General features: G+C 42.3%; 1 protein-coding gene across 1 annotated transcript; it reads left to right on the top strand.

Moving 5' to 3' along the window:
- The first annotated feature begins 1,133 nt into the window (after positions 1 to 1,133).
- LOC144597731 (peroxisomal N(1)-acetyl-spermine/spermidine oxidase-like) lies at positions 1,134 to 22,132 on the top strand. The gene is made up of 8 exons (XM_078407260.1): positions 1,134 to 1,145; positions 2,321 to 2,462; positions 3,157 to 3,619; positions 6,137 to 6,330; positions 10,089 to 10,341; positions 14,380 to 14,492; positions 18,937 to 19,100; positions 22,010 to 22,132. Exons 1-8 carry the CDS (start codon positions 1,134 to 1,136, stop codon positions 22,130 to 22,132), a joined length of 1,464 nt encoding a protein of 487 aa, XP_078263386.1.
- Positions 22,133 to 22,385: the final 253 nt, after the last annotated feature.

Below are 22,385 nucleotides of genomic sequence, written 5' to 3'. Positions count from 1 at the left end.
TTTCGGAATGGCAGGCAGTGACCAGTGGGGTACCGCAAGGTTCGGTGCTGGGACCCCAGCTATTTACGATATACATTAATGACTTAGACGAAGGGATTAAAAGTACCATTAGCAAATTTGCAGATGATACTAAGTTGGGGGGTAGTGTGAATTGTGAGGAAGATGCAATAAGGCTGCAGGGTGACTTGGACAGGTTGTGTGAGTGGGCGGATACATGGCAGATGCAGTTTAATGTAGATAAGTGTGAGGTTATTCACTTTGGAAGTAAGAATAGAAAGACAGATTATTATCTGAATGGTGTCAAGTTAGGAGGAGGGGGAGTTCAACGAGATCTGGGTGTCCTAGTGCATCAGTCAATGAAAGGAAGCATGCAGGTACAGCAGGCAGTGAAGAAAGCCAATGGAATGTTGGCCTTCGTAACAAGAGGAGTTGAGTATAGGAGCAAAGAGGTCCTTCTACAGTTGTACCGGGCCCTGGTGAGACCGCACCTGGAGTACTGTGTGCAGTTTTGGTCTCCAAATTTGAGGAAGGATATTCTTGCTATGGAGGGCGTGCAGCGTAGGTTCACTAGGTTAATTCCCGGAATGGCGGGACTGTCGTATGTTGAAAGGCTGGAGCGATTGGGCTTGTATACACTGGAATTTAGAAGGATGAGGGGGGATCTTATTGAAACATATAAGATAATTAGGGGATTGGACACATTAGAGGCAGATAACATGTTCCCAATGTTAGGGGAGTCCAGAACAAGGGGCCACAGTTTGAGAATAAGGGGTAGGCCATTTAGAACGGAGATGAGGAAGAACTTTTTCAGTCAGAGGGTGGTGAAGGTGTGGAATTCTCTGCCTCAGAAGGCAGTGGAGGCCAGTTCGTTGGATGCTTTCAAGAGAGAGCTGGATAGAGCTCTTGAGGATAGCGGAGTGAGGGGGTATGGGGAGAAGGCAGGAACGGGGTACTGATTGAGTGATCAGCCATGATCGCATTGAATGGCGGTGCTGGCTCGATGGGCTGAATGGCCTACTCCTGCACCTATTGTCTATTGTCTATTGTCTATTGTCTAATCCAGCTGTTGGAATAGATTTTTTCTTTCCTCACTATTAGCTTTATTACTTAATGGAAAAGTTAGAGATAAGTTAATGGCAAAGCTGGTTTTCATATAGATTAGCCTGATGGGGATATGCCAACACCTTAAATATTGAGGGATTCTATTCGTGTTATGAGTTCTGGGTAAAACGTCAGATATGTTTACATGCCAGATTCAAAATTTAATTATTGGCTGCATCAATCATTGCACCTGCACTCTATCAAGGTGAAAACATGTTGCATGTGTTTTTTTATCATATTCTAATATGAATCAAATAAGTAACAAGGAAGGGCGGCACAGTTGCACAGTGGTAGAGTTGCTGTCGTACAGTGCCAGAGACCTGGGCTCGATCGACTCTGGGTGCTGTCTGTATGGAGTTTGTACATTCTCCCTGTGACCATACGGGTTTTTGCCCAGGTGCTCCGGTTTCCTCCCACACACTAAATATGAACAGGTTTGTAGGTTAATTGGCTTCAGTAAAGATTGTAAATTGCCCCTAGTGTGTGGGATCATGCTTGGGTGTGGGGAGAGCTGGTCGGTGCAAACTCAGTAGGCCGAAGGGCCTGTTTCTGTGTTGTATCTCTAAACTAAACTGAACTAAAGAAGTTTAGATAGTAGAGAGTTCTTGTAAAATATATTTTAATTGTTTCTGATAAAATGGCAACTTAAAGAACTGAAGTGGGATGTAAAGAAAATCCTTTTCATGTAGAAAATGATCTCACTGCCCGAAAGCGTGGTGAAAACAGACTCAACCAGGACCTTCAATAGGTAATAGGATAAATAGTTAAGGGGAAAGCATTTGCAGAATAACTGGGAAAGAGTGTGTGAAAGGGACTGATTGGATTTCTCTACAGAGAGCCGGTCTCAATAGTCCAAATAGATGCCTTCCGTGCTGCAATGGAACATCATTTATAGCTAGTCTAATCTTTTATAACTGAGTTTTAAATACATTGCTTATGTATTTATACATATTTTAGAAGCATTGTCCTTGCCCTGTTCTTTTCAAATTGTCACTGGCTGAGCTGATGAAAATTTTGGCAACATTCCGGCAACATTCTTTTAATCAGCTGCTAAAGTTGACCGTCTGCCATATGTATTCTGTACAAAGACTCATTTTTTAAAGGGGAAGTTACTAAAGTCACACTCGACAAAAATACTTTTTTGTTACAGTATAGTTGCAGACACGTGTCACAGAAAATTTGTGCGTTTTCCAAGATGAACTTCAAGAATACACTGAAGAAAAACCCAAAGCTGGTTGTGATCGGAGCTGGGATAGCTGGTGTGGGAGCGGCTGGAAAACTACTAACGCACGGATTCACTGACATTCAGATTGTTGAGGCTTCAAGCCAACCTGGAGGGCGGATCAGAAGCTGTCTGTTCGGTATGGTTAACAAGACGGAAAATGCATGAGATGGTGGAAATTAATTAAGTTACATAAATCCAGATTCATTAAATGAAGGAAGACAACAATAATTATTAATAATGAAAATAATTACCAATGACTTTCTGTTGCTCAATGATGCAGTTTTTGTCTGATATATTTATGGCATTCTGTTCACAAACAACATGGACACAAGATCTCTCAAATATATAATGATAGAGCAGAACGCTAGAGTTGCTGCCTTACAGCACCAGAGACCCGAGTTCGATCCTGACCTTGGGTGCGGTCTGTATGGATTTTGTACGTTCTCCCCGTGACTTACGTGAGTTTTCTCCTGATCCTCTGGTTTCCTCCCACATTACAAAGACCTAAAGATTTGTCGGTTAATTGGCTTAGGTAAAAATTGTAAATTGTCCCTAGTGTCAAAGATAGTGCGGGGTGATTGCTGGTCAGCGTGGACTCTGTGGGCCGAAGGGCCTGTGTCAGTGCTGCATCTCTAAGGACTAAAGTCTAGATATTATGGTTTTGCTCGAGAACAAATGATGAACAACAACATGACTATTTTTAATATTCCAACCTACACTTTGGAACATCCAGATTGACTGTGAAAAGTTCCATCAGTTATTTTGTAAGTAAATCATTTGGCCCAGAAATGATATCTCAATTAAAGTTTTTGTTTCCCTGATTTATTCAGGTAAGTCAACCGTTGATGAAGGAGCCCAGTACATTCATGGGGCGAGTATGAAGAACCCTATTTTTCAACTGGCCAAAGAACATGGCCTTTTACAGGAAACGCACGATCGGTCTGACCCAGAATTGTCAGTGCTTACCGACATGCAGAAGCAGATGGATCCCGATGTCACGAAAGAAGTGAAGAATCTAGCCAGCAGCATACTGAGACGTGCTCATCTTATTGCTCAACAAAAGCAATACACACAAGCTAACAGCCTGGCTGATGTCTACTTAGAGGAAGTGAAAACGTTAGTCGCACAGTGGGATGGTGACCACACTGACCTGAGAAGACAAAAGCTGGGTTTGTTGAGCATGTTAATGAAATGGCAGTGTGTTCATCTTGCAGCAGACAGTCTGAGTGAAGTGTCTGTACACGAATATGAAGAATATAACAACATTGAAGGCCACGACAGAAATTCTCAAGGGTTAGTGAAGCATGCTTGAAACTCCCCACAATAATTTAGATGATGTTTACTAGCTATGATACTTTTAATTTATATTTGGATGTAGTTGGTCCTGCACCCCAAGGATTATGATATTGGATCAGCTCCACAATGGTCAAAGTCAACATGGATCTTGAAATGTATTAAACTCAAATTTCAAATCATCGCAATTTGTAGCCCAAAACCGGCAGATAATCAAGTTCCTGTAAACCTAATAGTTCAAGTGAGAAGAAGGAATCTGTCCCTCTTATCCGCTCTAGCCAACATGAGACTCCAATTCCAGGGTGGCACAGCAGTAGAGTTGCTGCCTTACAGTGCCAGAGACCCAGGCTCGATCCTAACTACGGGTGCTGGCTGTATGGTGTTTGCACATTCTCCCTGTGACCGTGTGGGTTTCCTCTGGGTGCTGCGGTTTCCTCCCACACTCCAAAGACGTACAGGTTCGTAGGTTATTGGCTTCTGTAAAATTTTCCCTGGTGTGTAGGATGTGTTAGTGCATGGATGATGGCTGCTCAGCGAGGACTTGGTGGGCAGAAGGGCCTGTTTCCATGCTGTTTCTCTAAAATCCATTATACCTGACTTTTAATGCATTCAGAGATTTTGAGGACAGCCAATAAGTAATACCAGATCTTAAGAGCAATTAAAAGTGCCTATTGCATTAATTCAATGTTTCAAGTTTCATTGAATTCATCAAAATTATTGAGTGTTTGAGTTATGTGGATACATTGCTAATTATTTTGCACAATGCAACATAATGAAGATTTGTAAAATTATGCACAGTTATTTAGCATAGAATGTGTCTTTTTAGGTTTTGAAAGAGCAAGAGAATGGTTCAGTGAAATCATCATTGTTATACGGGCAAACATTGAAAACAGCCTGTGTCTAGCGGAGCCCCACAAAACAGTATCTGACTGAAATCAGATGTTCTATTTCAATGGAACAAATTGAGTTATGAGCAGAATAATAGACACATTCACTGTTCCTTAAAAATTGGCTTTTTTTCATCCATCTAAAAGCGAAATAGGACGTGAGCTGGTACCTCTGACAAGTTAGCAATACTGTAATGGTACATCAGGCTCTCTGGATTAAGATGAGCTGATGACCTTCATACATCCTAACTGATGCAAGAATACAACAACCAACCCACAGCCAATTCATTACTTATCCTAAAACAGGCAGACTATTTAATATTGCTATCTTATTAGCTACCTAATGAATGTGAGGCTAAATTAATCTCATTAATCTATGTTAATTTCCTACACTCATTTTAACTGAAAATTAATAATAAGTGGTTCATTATAGTTGAATTAATGTAACGTACCAAATTGCTTTCATAACAATTCAGTTATTGTCAATTAACCCCATCTACTTGCACAGTCAATGTATAAATGCCACTAATATGATTGAAAGGTTAATAAATATTTATTTCAGTAATGTTCTTGCTTGACCTATCGTGACCGTCAAAAAGTTAGTTCGTTCACTAGGAGTTTTGTGTAGATCTTAATGGAAGATTGGTAATGTTAATTCTGAGGTAATCTCAACAGGTTGAAGGCAGCCACTTCAACAACCCAAATTTACATATTCATTCCAATATGTAAATTGCAGAAGTAGGAATGTTTTAAACAGTGTCTTCGATACATGTTCATGTCAGCACTTAAATCCGAAGGTTTTTTTCATTTTTCTTCATAACAAAGGACACCAAGGTTCTGAAGATGATACAGGGAAGTTCTAACACTGAATATTGTTAATAGGTCAGGTTCCACATGTTGGATCTATTTACTTTAAAACTACAACACGATTCTGAGTTTTTTAAATAAATAAGTCTGGTAGGATAGGTTATATGAAATGGTTAGTTATGGTAGACTGCCCAAACTTTAGGGATTTGGCAGATTCACTGGAATCTTTTGAAATAAATCAGGCAACCTCTTGAGAAAAAGAGTGGCAAGGTGGTCTGTATGGAGTTCGTATGTTCTCCCTGCGACAGCGTGGGTTTTCTCCGGGTGCTCCGGTTTTCTCCCATATTTCACAGACTTACAGGTCTGTAAGTTAATTGGCTTCTGTAAATTGTCCCTAGTCTGTACGATGGAACTAGTGTAACAGGAATTACTAGTTGGCACGGACTTCGTGGGTCAGGGCCTGTTTCCGCACTGTATCTCTAAACTAAAGAATAAATTGATGTTTACAGCTGCACTAATGCTAGATAATAAATGATCGAGGGTTGACAAGATCCTGCCTTGATTGCATTAGGAAATGTTGAGAGTGGGGTGAAAGGCTGGAAGATTGAAAAATATTTCCAGGATTTTTGTTTTCATAAATTAGCCATTTCCTCATTCATTATGATCACCATCTCCCTGATTCATCCCAGGAAATTGTAGGGTTACCCAGTGCTGTGTGGATTTACCACACTTGGGGGGGAATTGGCTGTTCTTCTTTCTCTTTACTTATAATTGCATTGTGTTTCCAATTCTACCTTAATGACAGAATGCTCTATTGTTCCAGGTTATTCCCCGACTTGCTTCAGAAATTGCTGGAGGTTATTCCGAGAGAGAAGCTGTTGCTGAAGAAGCCTGTTCAGCAAATCCTGTGGAATGGAAGCTTTGAGTCAGAGGACAGATCACTATATCCTGTCAAGGTGGTGTGTGAAGATGGAGGCCACATTCTAGCTGATCATGTCATCCTTACCATTTCACTAGGTAATTGTAACATCACCGCACAAGGTGCAGGATCAACAATAAATCAACAATAAATAAAGATGTAACACATTCACTATTATAAAGGAATATAACAGAGGTGCACCGCAGGAGAATGGCCACCTCACAGTGTCAGACTCTGGATTCGATCCTGACTGAGGGTGCTATCTGTATGGCGTTTGTACGTTCTCGCTGTGATTATGTGGGTCTTCCCCAGGTGCTCCACAGTTTCCTCCCACAGTCCAAGGACGTACAGGTTTTTAAGTTAATTGACTTCCAGAAAAAGTTATCCCTCAAATTTTTTATTAAGGAGATGGGGAATCTGGTGAATGAAGTGTGATATCATGACAGGTAGAGTCATAGAGGGGAGATACATTTCCTCCCGGTGGATGCAACAAGGACTACAAACCATCATGGCTGCCAGCAAAAGACTACAAAACCCACAGTCAGCAGGGCTGCCTGCCCTGCTGACACTGATTGCTGCTGACACTGATTGCTGCTGATACTGATTGCTGCTGACACTGATTGCTGCTGACACTGATTGCTGCTGATACTAATTGCTGCTGACACTGATTGCTGCTGACACTGATTGCTGCTGACTAATTGCTGCTGACACGGACTGATTGCTGCTGACACTGATTGATTGCTGCTGACACTGATTGCTGCTGACTAATTGCTGCTGACACTGACTGATTGCTGCTGAAACTGATTGATTGCTGCTGATACGGATTGCTGCCCAGCTGAACCAGATGAGCTGATTGCCTCAGTGAGAGAGTTAAAAGGGAAGGGAAGCAGTGTATTTAAAGAGAGAGACAATGACTGGAGCAGAGAAGCAGTGTTTGAGTTATATTTTGTAAGAAGGCAGCAAGCTACAGTTTTGATTTAACTACCTGTTTTGGTTTTGTGTACCTGTCTGCAAACAATTAAGTTTACCTGTTTTTGGAAAAGACTAAATCTATGGAATTTAAGTTTGAAAACAAGAACTTTTCTGTCTTCATTTCTGGCACCCACACCTCCCAACCTTCAAGAGAAAAGCTCCCGACCTCAAGACATCACAGAGGGAAGAGGAATGAGGGAGAGTAGGCAATGTGGCATGTTGGAGAAAGCAGCATCAAGAGAAGACAAGGGGTTTGGGGGTAAATTCTCCTACTTCAAGGACCAGTGTACGTGACATCTTGTTATTTGAATAAGTCACTAAAGTAGTTTTACCATGTTAGTCTCAGGACGCAAACCACTTGGCCTGGGGTTGTCAAGGTGACCTTAGCTCTGAACATTACGGCTTCATTTGGGCTGTGGCAATATGCTATCTGTCACAGTTTGAAGTGAACTAGTGTTTAGGGTTACTAAGACTCTCCTGACATCAAGTAACACAAACAGGTCCTGCAGATGGCTAACTTCCTTGTGGTGCCAGATACCATTGACTTCTCCAACTTTAGATAGTTCCTCTGTCCCCCTCTTCCCCTCCCCCTTCCCAGTACTCCCTCTATCTTCCTGTCTCCACCTATATCCTTCCTTTGTCCCCCCCCCCCCCGACATCAGTCTGAAGAAGGGTCTCGACCCGAAACGTCTCCCATTCCTTCTCTCCTGAGATGCTGCCTGACCTGCTGAGTTACTCCAGCATTTTGTGATACCTTTGATTTGTACCAGCATCTGCAGTTATTTTTCTATATCCCGCAGCTCCGCTCTTTCTCCCCCGCTCCCAGTTCGTAACAAGGATAGAGTCCCCCTTGTCCACACCTTCCACCCCATCAGCCAGAGTATACAACAAATTATCCTCCAACATTTCCGTCACCTCCAACGGGATCCCACTACCGGCCACATCTTCCCATCTCCTCCCCTTTCTGCTTTTCACAGAGACCGTTCCGTCCGTAACTCCCTGATCTATTCGTCCCTTCCCACCCAAACCACCCCTTCCCCAGGTACTTTCCCCTGCAACCACAGGAGATGCAACACCTGTCCCTTTACTTCCTCCCTCGACTCCATCCAAGGACCCAAACAGTCTTTCCAGGTAAGGCAGAGGTTCACCTACACCTCCTCCAACTTCATCTATTGTATCCGCTGTTCCAAATGTCAACTTCTCTATATTGGCGAGACCGAATGCAGGCTCGGCAATCGTTTCGCTCAACACCTTCGCTCAGTCCGCCTTAACCAACCTGATCTCCCAGTGGCTCAGCACTTCAACTCCCCCTCCCACTCCCAGTCTGACCTTTCTGTCATGGGCCTCCTCCAGTGTCATAGTGAGGCCCAGTGCAAATTGGAGGAACAGCATCTCATATTTCGCTTGGGCAGCTTACAGCTTAGTGGTGTGAAAATTGATTTCTCTAACTTTAGATAGCTCCTCTGTCCCTCTCTTTCCCCTCCCCCTTCCTAGTTCTCCCACTGTCTTCCTGTCTCCAACCACATCCTTTCTTTGTCCCGCCCCCCTCCCCTGACATTTGTCTGAAGAAGGGTCTCGACCCGAAACGTCACCCATTCCTTCTCTCCTGAGATGCTGCCTGATCTTCTGAGTTACTCCAGCATTTTGTGATACCATTAAATATAAAGGTAGGTGGCAAGATTCTCATGTTGGAGATGGTCATTACCAAAAAGTTTGTCGTTCAAATGTTGCTTGCCACTTATCAGCACAGGTTTTAATGCTGTCTAAGGCTTGCTCTATGCAAGCATCAGCTGCTTCATTTGTTGAGGAATGACAGATTATATTGAATTTATTGTCAGAAGCACAAGTAGGATGAGATGCAGGTATTTGTGCATAGAACGACAAACTCAATCCAATTTCCCAATCCTTAGCAATTGAAGCAACTGTGCATTTTGGCTATGATAAAGCCAAATGGTAGCAATTTGGCTATGATACCAAGCCCATGATCTGGAGTTAAGATGACCTAGCAAAAGTCAAACTTAGCATTGGTAGATGCCATATTAGATTGGTAGATAGCATGTTAGCGACAGGTTTCATCAGTTTACTGTGATTGAGAATAGAAGCGTTGGGTGGTAAGTTAGCTGGATTGGATTTGCCCCAATTTTTGTGAATGGGACATACATGTCTATTGCTGATTTTCCAGCAACTGGTGGTCCTGCACCTCCTTTAATCCGTAAAAATTATGAGAGTGCACTTGAAATCGCCTCCGGAATTCCCCCTGAAACTGAGGCACCTAGGCCGAGTGAGGCAGCCGATCTCTACCTCATCAGGACTTCCATGACCGATCGGCAGATTGAATTTGCCCTGTGCAGTCATGCTCAGGTCCTCGGTAGCAAATGGCACCGACCATTATCTCAAGTGCCAGAACTGAATGAGATAATAACAGAAAATGGTAAAGATACTCAACAGGTCAAGCAGCATCTTTGAGCATAGCACCGTCTTTGTTCTTAGATTTAATGTTCTGATGACACCCCATTGACATGGAATGTTAATTCCGTTTCTGTCTCCACAACTGCTGCTGCCCAGCTGCATATTTACAATGTTTTCTGCTGATATATTGTTTTCCATTGTACGTTATTTTTATTAAAAAATAAATGGAATGTGTGATTAGTATAGTTTAAGCCTTTCAGTGGGTTAGACTTGATATTATATTAAAACAATACCTCATAGGGTAGCATTTCTGCCATCATACCCATTATATAAACAGCATTATTGTTTGTGAGTGTAAAGTGAAAAATATTGATCAACCTCTGGCGATAACAATTCGGCAAACCTGCAGTAGCACAAAAGTTCATTTTAAAACAAATGTAGCAGAAAATAAATGTTTGATCTTTTCCATCCACAGGTTGTCTAAAGGCGAATGGTCAGTCTTTGTTCCAGCCAAGACTTCCTGAGCAAAAATTAAATGCAATTCAAAGCATGGGCTTTGGTACGATGAACAAGATTTACCTGGAATTCGAGGCCCCATTTTGGGATGAAAATACAGATGTAATTGGATTGGTTTGGGAGGAGGAAACCCCATTGTCACGTCAGGAACCCAATCTGGCTGAGTGGTGGAAACGTGCCCCTGTTTTCTATGTGGTCAGACCAACAGAAAGGTATGATTAGAAATGTCTTGCCTTTGCAGAGCATCTTTGTATCTCTCTCAGCAATGTCTCCATGTCATACCTAAAATTCAAGTTTTGTTTAGTTCAGAGATACAGCTTGGAAACAGGCCCTTCGGCCCACCAAGTCTGCACCGACCAGCGATCACCCATTCACAGTAGTTCTATCCTACATCATATACACATCAGGGACAATTTTACGGAAGCCAATTAACCGAAAAACATGTGCGTCTTTGGAATGTGGGAGGAAACCGGAGCACCCAGAGAAAACCCATGTGGTCACAGGGAGAATGTACAAACTTTGTACGACAGAACCCGTGTTCAGGATCAAAACCGGTATCTGGGATCAATCCTGGGTAGGGCAGCAGCTCTGCCACTGCGCCGCCTCTTTCATTTCTTTTTTTTTTCATTAGGATTTCACGATCACCATTGCTGAGCTAGATTTTGTTTTTAAATTCCAGATTTAATGAACTAACCTTAAACTCCACATTTGCGTTGGTGGGATTGTGACTCTCTTCTCTGGATGGTCAGCCTCTATATCTCCAGTCCAGCCATTTAACTACTCCCCACCACCCAAGTGTTTACATCATATTCACACTAGGAAAAATTTTGGATCTCACATAGTGAGTGGGCAGATTAGACCAAATATATTAAATTTTTCAAAGATTATTCTTTCAGTCATTAATTTGTTGCCTATACACTTCTACTCATAGAAACATAGAAAATAGGTGCAGGAATATGCCATTCGGCCCTTTGAGCCAGCACCGCTATTCAACATGATCATGGCTGATCATGCAAAATTAGTACCCCGTTCCGTTTTTTTCCCCATATCCCTTGATTCCCTTTGCCCAAAAGCTAAATCTAACTCTGTAGTTCATCACCTGAGTTCATCTTCTCCCATATCCACTGACCTCCAAGCTACCTAGACTACATCTCGTCCCACCCGGTCTTTTGGAAGAATGCCACCCCTTTTTCTCAGTTTCTTTATCACTGCCGCATCTGTTCTCGAGATTACTCCACTCCAGGACATCTGAAATGCCCTCCTTTTTCAGGAATCGTAGTTCACTCACAAGCCCTGAATTACATAGTAGAAGGCCAATGGGGGAAAACAGTTTTCAAAATATCTGCCTAGCAATTTAGCAAGGATCTTAATGCATACCACCAGAATTTATTACTCACTATTTTTAAGATATTGTTTTTCTACTCTTCCAACCAAAGTGATAAAAACTACATATTCGCCAAAATTATTCTCTACCTGCCTCCCCTTTCAGTACTCAATAGTTTGCATCACTTTGCAGGCATTCTTCATCCTTCTGCTCTTTCCCACCCAGCTTTATAGACAATAGACAATAAGTGCAGGAGTAGGCCATTCAGCCCTTCGAGCCAGCACACCCATTCAATGTGATCATGGCTGATCTTTCACAATCAGCACCCCGTTCCTGCCTTCTCCCCATACCCCCTGACTCCACTATTGTTAAGAGCTCTACCTAGCTCTCTCTTGAAAGCATTCAGAGAATTGGCCTCCACCGCCTTCTGAGGCAGAGAATTCCACAGATTTACAACTCTCTGACTGAAAACGGTTTTCCTCGTCTCTGTTCTAAATGGCCTACCCCTTATTCTTAAACTGTGGCCCTTGGTTCTGGAACTCCCCCAACATTGGGAACATGTTTCCTGCCTCTAATGTGTCCAATCCCTTAATAATCTCATACATTTCAATAAGATCCCCTCTCATCCTTCTAAATTCCAGTGTATACAAGCCTAGTCGTTCCAGTCTTTCAACATACGACAGTCCCGCCATTCCGGGAATTAACCTAGTAAACCTACGCTGCACGCCCTCAATAGCAAGAGTATCCTTCCTCAAATTTGGAGACCAAAACTGCACACAGTACTCCAGGTGCGCTTTGTGTTGACAACAAACATAACAATGCATAATGTGTAAGAAGGAAAAAGAAGTGTCTCGACCCAAAACGTCACCCATTCCTCCTCTCCAGAGATGCTGCCTGTCCCGCTGAGTTACTCCAGCTTTTTGTGTCTATCTTCAGTTTAAACCAGCATCTGCAGTTCCTTCCTACACAGGAAAGATGTTGTTAAGTTGGAAAGAGTGCAGAGAAGATTTAGAAGGAGATTGCCAGGACACAAAAAATCTGAGCTATAGGGAGAGGTTGAGCAAGCTGGGACTCTATTCCTGGAGAACAAGAGGATGAGGGGTGATCTTATAGAGGTGTATGAAGTCATGAGAGGAATAGATCGGTCGGAAGCACAGAGTGTCTTGCCCAGAGTGGGAGAATCAAGAACCAGAGGGCATGGATTTAAGGTGAAGGGAGAAAGACTTTATAGGAATCTGAGAGGTAACTTTTTCACGCAAAGGGTGGTGGATGTATGGAACGGGCTGCTGGAGGAGGTACTTGAAGCAGGTATTATCGCAACGTTTAAGAGGCAATCAGACAAGTACATGGTTTAGAGGGATATGGGCCAAACAGCGTCCAGTTGGACTAGTGTAGATGGGACATGTTGATCGGTGTGGGCACGTTGGGCTGGGGGGTCTGTTTCCACACTGTATGACTCTATGACTATCTTCTAACTGGCCTGGATTTAGATTCCAAACAGTAGGCAGTAGCAAGACTGTCACTTCATCTCTCTGATCAAATGCAGTAGTTTAAATACTCCAAGAGCCACTGTTATCTGGTTGGCCTAAATATCTTTATTCTCCGTGGATTATACCGTCAATTCTATGTATAATTAGGCAGCCTAGACCACTATGAACTTTGGAACTATTTGCATTGTGATACCAAATTAAGATTTCAAGATCAATTTATTGTCACATGTACTAATTAAGTACAGTGAAATTTGAGTTACCATACAGCCATACTAAGTGAAAAGCAACAAGACACACCGCCACATAAAATAAAATTTAACATAAACATCCACCACAGCGGATTCCACATTCCTCACTGTGATGGAAGGTAATAAAGTTCAATCAACTTCCTCTTTGTTCTCCCGCGGTCGGGGCTGTTGAACCATCCGCAGTCGGGGCCCCCGATCAAAGCCCCCGCAGCCGACGGTTCGAAGCCCTCGCATCGGGATGATTGAAATTCCTACGTCGGGGCGGTTAAATCTCTCTCCGCGGCATGGAGCTCCCGAGTCAGCCTTTTCTTACCAGAGACCGCAGGCTTCATGGTGTTAAAGTCCACAAGCCCCGCGGTTGGAGGTCTCCACAGGCGATCCCCGGCAAAGGGATCGCAGCTCCTTGATGTTAAAGTTCGCGCCGCGCCTACAAGTGCCGGGCCGGTCTCCAGGAAAGGCCGCCAACTCCTTGATGTTAGGCCGCAGTGAGGACGGAGATACGATACGGAAAAAAAATCGCATCTCTGTCGAGGTAAGAGATTGAAAAAAGGTTTCCCCCAACTCCCACCCCCCACGTAAAACAAACCAAGGAAAACTAAAACATACTTTTAACACATACTTAAAATAACAAAAACTGAAGAAAGGGTAGACAGACTGCTGGCGAGGGAGCCATTGCTGGTGGTGCCACTCGGTGATCAGCCTCATTCAAGAAAGGGGACTGAATGATATGGAAAATTAAGTCTTAAATAGCTAGGAATGACCTTGCATAGTTGGAATCAAAAGGTTTTTGTCAAAATGGATGAGAAAAAGCTCTTAACTATACAGTGAAGCTCAAAATGTGCCCTTCCCATCAGAAACATTGGCTGTCATTTAGATAAATCCAGAGTTTATCCAGCAATGAAGTCTGTTGCACACATGCTGATCAATGTGTGGAGTATTTTTCGATGTCTTAAGACTGCCCATTTATCCTTCTGTCATGTTTTAACTAAGTAATATTCTGGTTTATCTGTTTTGCTTTGCGAATAAGCAAGGGTCTACATGCATTACGGTTAGAAGTTTGGTTACGTATGTAATTGAATACAATAAGCATGCATTATTAGCAAGTGTTATAGTTAAATTGTTTTTGTATGTATAAGATTTTTTAATGTCAAATATCAAGTGACTAAAGCTTGCTGTTTGGTTCCAAAGATATGGGCATCTTCTTGTGGGAACAATCTCTGGAAAAGAGGCAGAATTTATAGAATCGCTGAGTCCGCAAGAAGTGGCTTCAAGTTTCACTTGTCTTTTCAGACAATTTACAGGTAGCAATTGGAATTCTTATGTAAATATATGGGAATAAATTAACCGATCGGGGTAATTTGTACAAACTGTTGTAGAAACCAACTGCCATTTTTTTTTTGAGGATTTGGGTAAAGGATGGGAGATTTGGAGTGGACAAGAATTTTTTTGTTTGTTTACACACTCAGAATGTGACCTGCAGCTTATTTCCTTGATGGGTTAATGGAAGCAGGAACTCTCACAACATTTGAAAAGTATTTAGAAGTGCACTTGCATTTGAAAATACATTTGAAAAGTATTTAGAAGTGCTACAGCATGCATTCTATGAGCCGAATGCTGGAAATTGGGATTGGTATAGATTTAAGGGCCTGCCCCACTTAGGCGATTTTAAGGCGACTAGGCTCTCGCCGACAGTTCGCCGGGGTGTCGCGGGTATAATTGTGAGGAGTCTTCAAAGAATAATAGTGGATCTCAGCGCGTCGCTGAGAAATCAACCAGAGTGAAATTTCTCAGCGACAGCTGGCTTGTCGCCAGGTATCGTTGCTTATTGCGGGCGCTGTCGCATGCTGTCCGCAGGTTTGCTAGGTTGTCTTATATGCATTTAGAAGCACATAATATTAAATTAAGTAAAGTCACTTGAAGATACCATAAAATACTTGTGTTTAACCAATTTATTCACCGTCAGGACATTTGACAGGTAGATTGGAGGCAACAGTTTGACGGTCAGGTAAGCGTGGGAATTTTCGCGATGTTTATGGCCATCAGCGATTACATTTAAAGTAGGCTCCCAACCCAGATATGCAACCCAGAAACCAGACATGCATCTCCCGTAAATTTTCAAAGCATGCCCACACACTTTTCACAAAAATCCATTTAACCACTTTTAAAATTAAATTTCTTAATACTGCTATTAGTAAACTGGAAGTCAATCCAGTTTATGCCTTGTTAACGTGAAGCTTAGTTTTCAAGTAACCCGGGCAAGATGTTATATTTCAAAACTCTCAAGTACTTACCAACTTGTCAGTAATTTCAGTGAAAATTAGGACGCCAGAGAAGCATTGACAGCGAGGGAATTTCGTGATATTTCCGATGACGGTGTAATCTCGATCTGACTCGGCATTGTTGTGGTCATTGTTGTCGGGCAAAAGAAAATGTTTGCGATCTGCTACGACTTTGACAGTCGCCGGCAGTCGCTTAAAAAATCGCCTAAGTGGGACAGGCCCTTTAATGTTGTTGACCCTTATTACCTCAAACGGGTATCAACTAACGTGTCAAACAAAAGACTCTAAACCAAAGTTTAGTACAACTCAATCTTTAACACTCGAGTTACTTAAGCATGCATGCAAACTATTGACTTCTCATAACTTTTCATGTGCTTTACTATTTAAACTTATCATTTCCTAAACTAAATCACAAAATTCATGACTTAAACTCAGATATTACCCGTATGCATGAATTGGCCAGATTCACTCTGTTTGCAGGGAGTAGTCTTCTCTGAGTTTCAAACTCAGGTCCCTTCTTCTTGCGATGGTTGTTCTCATGTTGTCACTGCCAAAGTCTCGAACTGCCCATCTTTTATACAAATTTTTCCTTTACTCTTCTGAAGGAAGCTTTTGTTCTAACCCAAGGCTCTCGTGATTCTGGTCAATCATTTCAAGTTGTTATTATCCAAGGGCTGAATAATTAAAAATTATATTTGTTCCTTATCAGGCTAGAGATTTCTTAATTATGTTACCTGTTCATATTTACATTCTCATCATATAGTCCCTTTGCAAAATGGCCATTCCCATTCACCTTATCTTCTCAAGGCCACACAACAAAGCCATGAAGTTACCTTCAGTTATGCTCTCACCAGAAGTCAACCATGAGACCATTTTCACAGTGCTTCTTTGTTCTCCTGGTCCCAGAATTTCTCTGTCTCTTTCTAGCTAACAACATACTCCCAAAACATGGCGGGATACTTGACATCAAGTCCCCGGCTAAAATGGCTAACTTGTACACAGTGGGCCCCAAGGACCTGGTTACGTGCTGCACAACTCTAACTTTATAAATCTTCGGATGATACTTTTTATTTTGAGCTATTTTTTTTCTATTGATGTTCATTCATAATCCCACATGAAAAACAGTAACAGGTTTCAGGCAATGTTAGATTTCTACACTTGTCTCACTATCTCTTCCTTTTGTATCATCATTTAATCCTTCCGCGCCTCCATCTCTCTCACAAAACTTCCTCCAGTTCCTCTGCCCCCACAGGTGCCTCATGACCCCACTGAGCATTCCCTGTTTTCTGCTCATTTCATATATGCGATATCTGCAGTATCTTTTTAATGTTTAGAATGCGCCAGTTAAGGTGCATCTGACTTGCATCTGGACTCTGTGTTAATCCCACACGTGCACTTACTTGCTGCAGGACCCAGGCACTCCATTGTACTGATGCCATCACTCCAGGGCCCTTCCATGAGGTGCGAGTAGCAATGCCTCAGTTGGCACAGGCTGAGGCTGCGAGCCTCTGACTACCCATTTGGTCATAGACAGCCCTCTGCAGCCAAAAACATCTTTGTGCTTATTTCTGGTATTCAGAGACAGTTTAAATTATGAGAATAACGATTTTTAAAAATAGTTTAAATTATATAATATAAAATATATTAATATGTATATATATATATATCAATTTAAAAGATAAAGTGAAATAAAGAAAAAGAATCACGTGCACTTAACCTTAATGTCCATTTGTGGAGTGGAGTCTGCAGATACTGGTGGTCAGCCTCACAGTGACACCAGAGTTCAACTGTACTCAATCCAGCCCAGTTGGGTTATTCTGTGGATTAAGTTCAATTTGAAAATGTTGCTGATTTTTCTGAATCCTTTTTAAAATTGTCAGTTCCATAAATGTAGTCCATGTGCATCACAGTGAGTATCTTATTGCAGGGTTGTGATGCTCATCATCACACTGCACTCTGACACTTATTACTGGCAGTGACTGACTGAGCGACAAGGGACGAATTACTCTTGATGAAGAGTTGAATGATTTTGGACTGTTGGGTTAAAAGGTTTGTTCATAATGGATGAGAATGGCCCCTGCAATAACCTTTCCCCAGCAGAGCAATTAGTTGTCACTTGGACAATCCATAGTTTACTAACAGTGAAATCTCTGCATATGTTTATCAGCGCATAAACAGCTTTCTGCTATATCTTTCGTTGTGTCTGGTTATCCATCTGGTTTATCTTTGTTACATAGTTAATACAGGTCCTACATTTGAGTATAGGAGCAGGGAGGTTCTGCTGCAGTTGTACAGAGCCTTGGTGAGACCACACCTGGAGTATTGTGTACAGTTTTGGTCTCCTAATCTGAGGAAAGACGTTCTAGCCTTAGAGGGAGTACAGAGAAGGTTCACCAGATTAATCCCTGGGATGGCAGGACTTTCATATGAAGAAAGACTGGATAGACTAGGCTTATATTCGCTGGAATTTAGAAGACTGAGGGGGGATCTTATTGAAACATATAAAATTCTTAGGGGGTTGGAGAGGCTAGATGCAGGAAGATTGTTCCCGATGTTGGGGAAGTCCAGAACAAGGGGTCACAGCTTAAGGATAAGGGGGAAGTCTTTTAGGACCGAGATGAGAAAACATTTCTTCACACAGAAGTCTGTGGAATTCTCTGCCACAGAAGGTAGTTGAGGCCAGTTCATTGGCTATATTTAAGAGGGAGTTAGATGTGGCCCTTGTGGCTAAAGGGATCAGGGGGTATGGAGAGAAGGCAGGTACAGGTTACTGAGCTGGATGATCAGCCATGATCATATTGAATGGCGGTGCAGGCTCGAAGGGCCAAATGGCCTACTCCTGCACCTATTTTCTATGTTTCTATGTTTCCACCACAGATTTTCCAGCATCCTTGCTTGCAGAGCCTTTCGGGATTATCTGTTTTGCCGGACCAACAGACGTCACGACCTCCGGGAGGAGTCTAACCGTGATGGAATGGTCTGCCTAGGCCACCGAGGAGCTGAGATACTGGCCCTCAAAGTCGGCCACAGAAGTCGGCTATGGGAATAGATCTGCCGGCTCCAGCTGGACCCGAGTTCCAGAGTCCCGGCCACAGTGGGCAAATTTGACCCGCTGATCGTCGTGGAAATCCCAATGAGGTCGATGAGGTCAAGCTCGGCCACCTCACCTTGCCTAGGTGTCACATTTTCAGGGGGACTTCCGGGAGGAATTTCAAGTGCGCTCTCATCATTTTGTCCGGAACAAAGGAGATGCCAGACCACCAGAAAATTGGTGGTGGACCTGTACTGTAGGGAACATTGTAGAGAAAGTTTTACTTTTCAGGTTCACACAATATTGTTCTCCTTGAGATTTTTCATATACTCAGGCTTAAAGTACATTAAAAAAAAATATATATATATATATCATTTTGGTATTTTGTAGAATGTATACTAATTCTAATTTATTTGCAACTGGGATTTTTTTTAGGGAGATCATCACTGCCTGGATTAACGAATGTTTTTGTAACAAAATGGTTCAGTAACCCGTATACTCGTGGCTCCTACTCCCATATATCGATCAATTCAACTGGTGATATGATAGACCTACTGACTGAACCTTTACCACAAGCAACAGAGGGAAGTGGATCTCCAGTAAGTCATGGCATATGTCCTTCCAATGCATAAACTGATGCAACTTGCTTATAATTGTATTTAGATTTAAACTTGAGGAAGTGACAAAGGTGATTGTTAAGGGTAGGGCGGTGGATGTTATCTACCTGGATTTTAGCAAGGCATTTGATTATGTTCCCTATCGTAGGCTGATCCAGAAGATTAAAATGCATAGGATGAACAGTGACTTGGTCATGTGGTTTCAGAATTAGCTTGCTGGTTGAAGAGTGAGGGATGTGGTGGAATGACAATATTCATGCTGGAGTTCTGAGACCAGTGGAGTTCTACAGGGAACTGTGCAGAGACCTCTGCTGTTTGTGAAATATGTAAACGATTGGACGTAAACCTAGATGGGTTGGATAGTAAATTTGCAGATGATGCCAAGATTGCTGGGGTTGCGGACTGTGAAGATATAGATCAGCTCCAGAAATGGGCAGAGAAATGGCAGATGGAGTTTAACCCGAGCAAGTGTGAGGTGTTGCAGGTTGGGAGGTCAAATGCAAGGGGAAAAAATATTTATAATGGATGCCATGACCCTTTGTAACATTGATGTACAGAGTGATCTTGGGTTCATAACTCCTGAAACTGGCAAAACAAGTAGAGAGAGAGTGTGGTAAAGAGGCATATGGTATGATTGCTTTCATAGTGTATGGCATTGAGTGTAAGAGTCAGGAAGTCATGATGTGGCTTTATAGGACTTTGGTTAGGCCACATTTGGAGGTTTGTGTGCAGTTCTGGTCACCCCGTTTTCGGATATGGAAGGTTTGGAAAGGGTGCAGAAGAGGTTTACCAAAATGAGGCCTGGTTTAGGCGGTGTTAGGTACAAGGACAGGTTGGATATACTTTGATTGTTTTCTCTGGAATGATGTATGTTGCGTGGGGAGATCTCATAGAAATCTAAAAAATTATGAGGCATAGATGGGATAGACAATCAGAGCCTTTTTCCCAGATAGAAAAATCAAATACTAGAGGGCAAAGCTTTAAATTGAGATGGGGAAAATTTAAAGGAGATGTGCCGGGTAGGTCTTTTTACACGGTGAGGACGGTGAGTATCCGGTTTGTGCCACTAGGGGTAGTGGTTGATGCAAATACAATCGTGGCATTTAAGACACTTTTGGCCAGGCATACAAATATACAAGGAATGGAGGGATATGGATTACTTGCAGCAGGTGTGCAGGTCTCGGCATCATGTTCGTCACATATAATGTGGGCCGTAGGGCTTGTTCTTGTGCTGAACTGTTCTATGTTCTCACTGTAGTTCGCTTTCCTCCCATCTTGCCGTTAGTGTCATAAGTTCTAAAAGCAGAATTAGGCCTTTCGGCCCATCAAGTCTACTCCGCCATTCACTCAAGGTTGATCTATCTTTCCCTCTCAACCCCATTCTTCTGCCATCTCACCATAACCCCCGACACCTGTACGAATCGAGAATCTGTCAATGCCTTAAAAATCTCCTCCAAAAATATCAAATATCATTAAAAAGCCTCTACCGCCTTCTGTGGCACTGAATACCACAAATTCATCACCCTCAAACTAAAGAGTCCTCCTCTCTTTTCTAAAGATATGTCCTTTTATTCTGAGGCAATGGCCTCCGATCCTAGACACTCCCACTATTGGAAACATCTTCTCCACATCCACTCTATCCAGATCTGGGTGTCATTTTATAGAGTGTCCTGCATGTGAGTATTATTCACATGCCAGTCTCAAACAACTATGCAGTCAGAATGGCCAAGCAATCAAGCTAAATGTTTTTTCAGGTATAAAAATAGAGATGCTGGAAACACTCAGCAGGTCAGGCAGCATCTGTGGAAGAATAAACAATTAACATTTTAGATCATTGACCTTTCACTATGAGGGAATTACCTGAAGAGTTTTAACCCACAACATTATCTTTGGATTTTGGCAAATCCAGTTCTAGCAGTTTATTTTGTTTTGGTTGAGGTCTGTTCATTTACACGTGTCTTCAAACCCAAGACTGATGGAAGATGTAATGGCCTATATTGCTCCACACTTTAGTGGCAACATTTCACTGATTGTTCTGGAAGAACTGGCTCCATATCCCTCTCTCTCCGTCCCTCCCCCACCCTAGTTGGCCTGCTAGTTTCACTGTTGTTCTGCTTAGTTTCGCTGTTTTCATCCACTCGTTATCACCTTTTCCACAGGCAATAATGGACCATTGTGGGCTCTGCATTTCCTTGATCATTGTTGCTGGCTTTGATTTGTTCTTTTTATACTATTCATTCATTTGTTCTTTGTACCTTTTCATATCTCTAATTTCCTTCTCCTCTGACTCTGTCTGAAGAAGGGTCTCGACCCGAAAAGTCACCTATTCCTTTTCTCCAGAGATTCTGCCTGACCTGCTGAGTTACTCCAGTATTTTGTGTCTATCTTCAGTTGTCCTTACCTCATTCTCCAAGGCTCTGAAGGAGGCATTCAATGAAGCTCTGTATTGTACTCTATTGAATGAGGTTTAGTTTAATTTAGAGATGCATCATGAAAACAGGCCCTTCAGCCCACTGAGTTTGCACCGACCAGTGATTCCTGCACATTAACACTATCCGACACACACTCAGGACAATTTAAACTCCTACCAAGCCAATTTACCTACATACACATCTTTGGAGTGTGGGAGAAAACCGAGATCTCGGTAAAAACCCATGTGGTCACAGGGAGAACGCACAAACTCTGTACAGACAATATCCGTAGTCGGGGTCAAACCAGGGCCTCCGGCACTGCAAGCGCTGTAAGGCAGCAACTCTACCGCTGTGCCACCATTTACATGATAATTAGCAGAACCACTTGGTGTGGGTTAAATGGGGTAATTTGTTTATTCTAATGTTATCATCTCTCATATTGATGAGCATTCATCATGTAACCACACACTCTGATTCCAGACGTTGCAGGTTTTATTTGCTGGTGAAGCCACACATCGGAGCTACCACAGCACCACTCATGGAGCCCTGCTGTCTGGCTGGAGGGAGGCAGATCGATTAATTGATCTTTACTCCACCAAATGAATCTCCAGAATCAAAGGTCCAAAACTTCAAATACTGTGATTTATTTTCCATTTCTTTGATTTGCTGCATTGAAGATTAATCATGTTTTTTTCAAATAAAAACCTTCAAAGGTGAAAGAGATCATTTCAAGGACAAAAATCAGATCCATTTAAGAACAATATTTTAGTCAAACAAAATCTCAAGTTTTAACATGCTTTTAAAGGTAGATCAAACTAAATATAATTTAACTATAATTTGTTCTGACCAATTTGAT

Source organism: Rhinoraja longicauda, chromosome 10 (assembly GCF_053455715.1).
Source record: "Rhinoraja longicauda isolate Sanriku21f chromosome 10, sRhiLon1.1, whole genome shotgun sequence".
In the NCBI taxonomy this organism is placed as follows: domain Eukaryota; kingdom Metazoa; phylum Chordata; class Chondrichthyes; order Rajiformes; family Arhynchobatidae; genus Rhinoraja; species Rhinoraja longicauda.
Note: the sequence above shows the minus strand (reverse complement) of the source record. Positions and strands in the feature narration are given on the sequence as shown.

Excerpts from the sequence above, each read along its gene's own strand:
- LOC144597731 (XM_078407260.1), top strand. Across the intron at positions 2,463-3,156 it reads GATCAGAAGCTGTCTGTTCG|GTAAGTCAACCGTTGATGAA; the intron begins GTATGGTTAACA and ends TGATTTATTCAG. Across the intron at positions 10,342-14,379 it reads GTGGTCAGACCAACAGAAAG|ATATGGGCATCTTCTTGTGG; the intron begins GTATGATTAGAA and ends TTGGTTCCAAAG.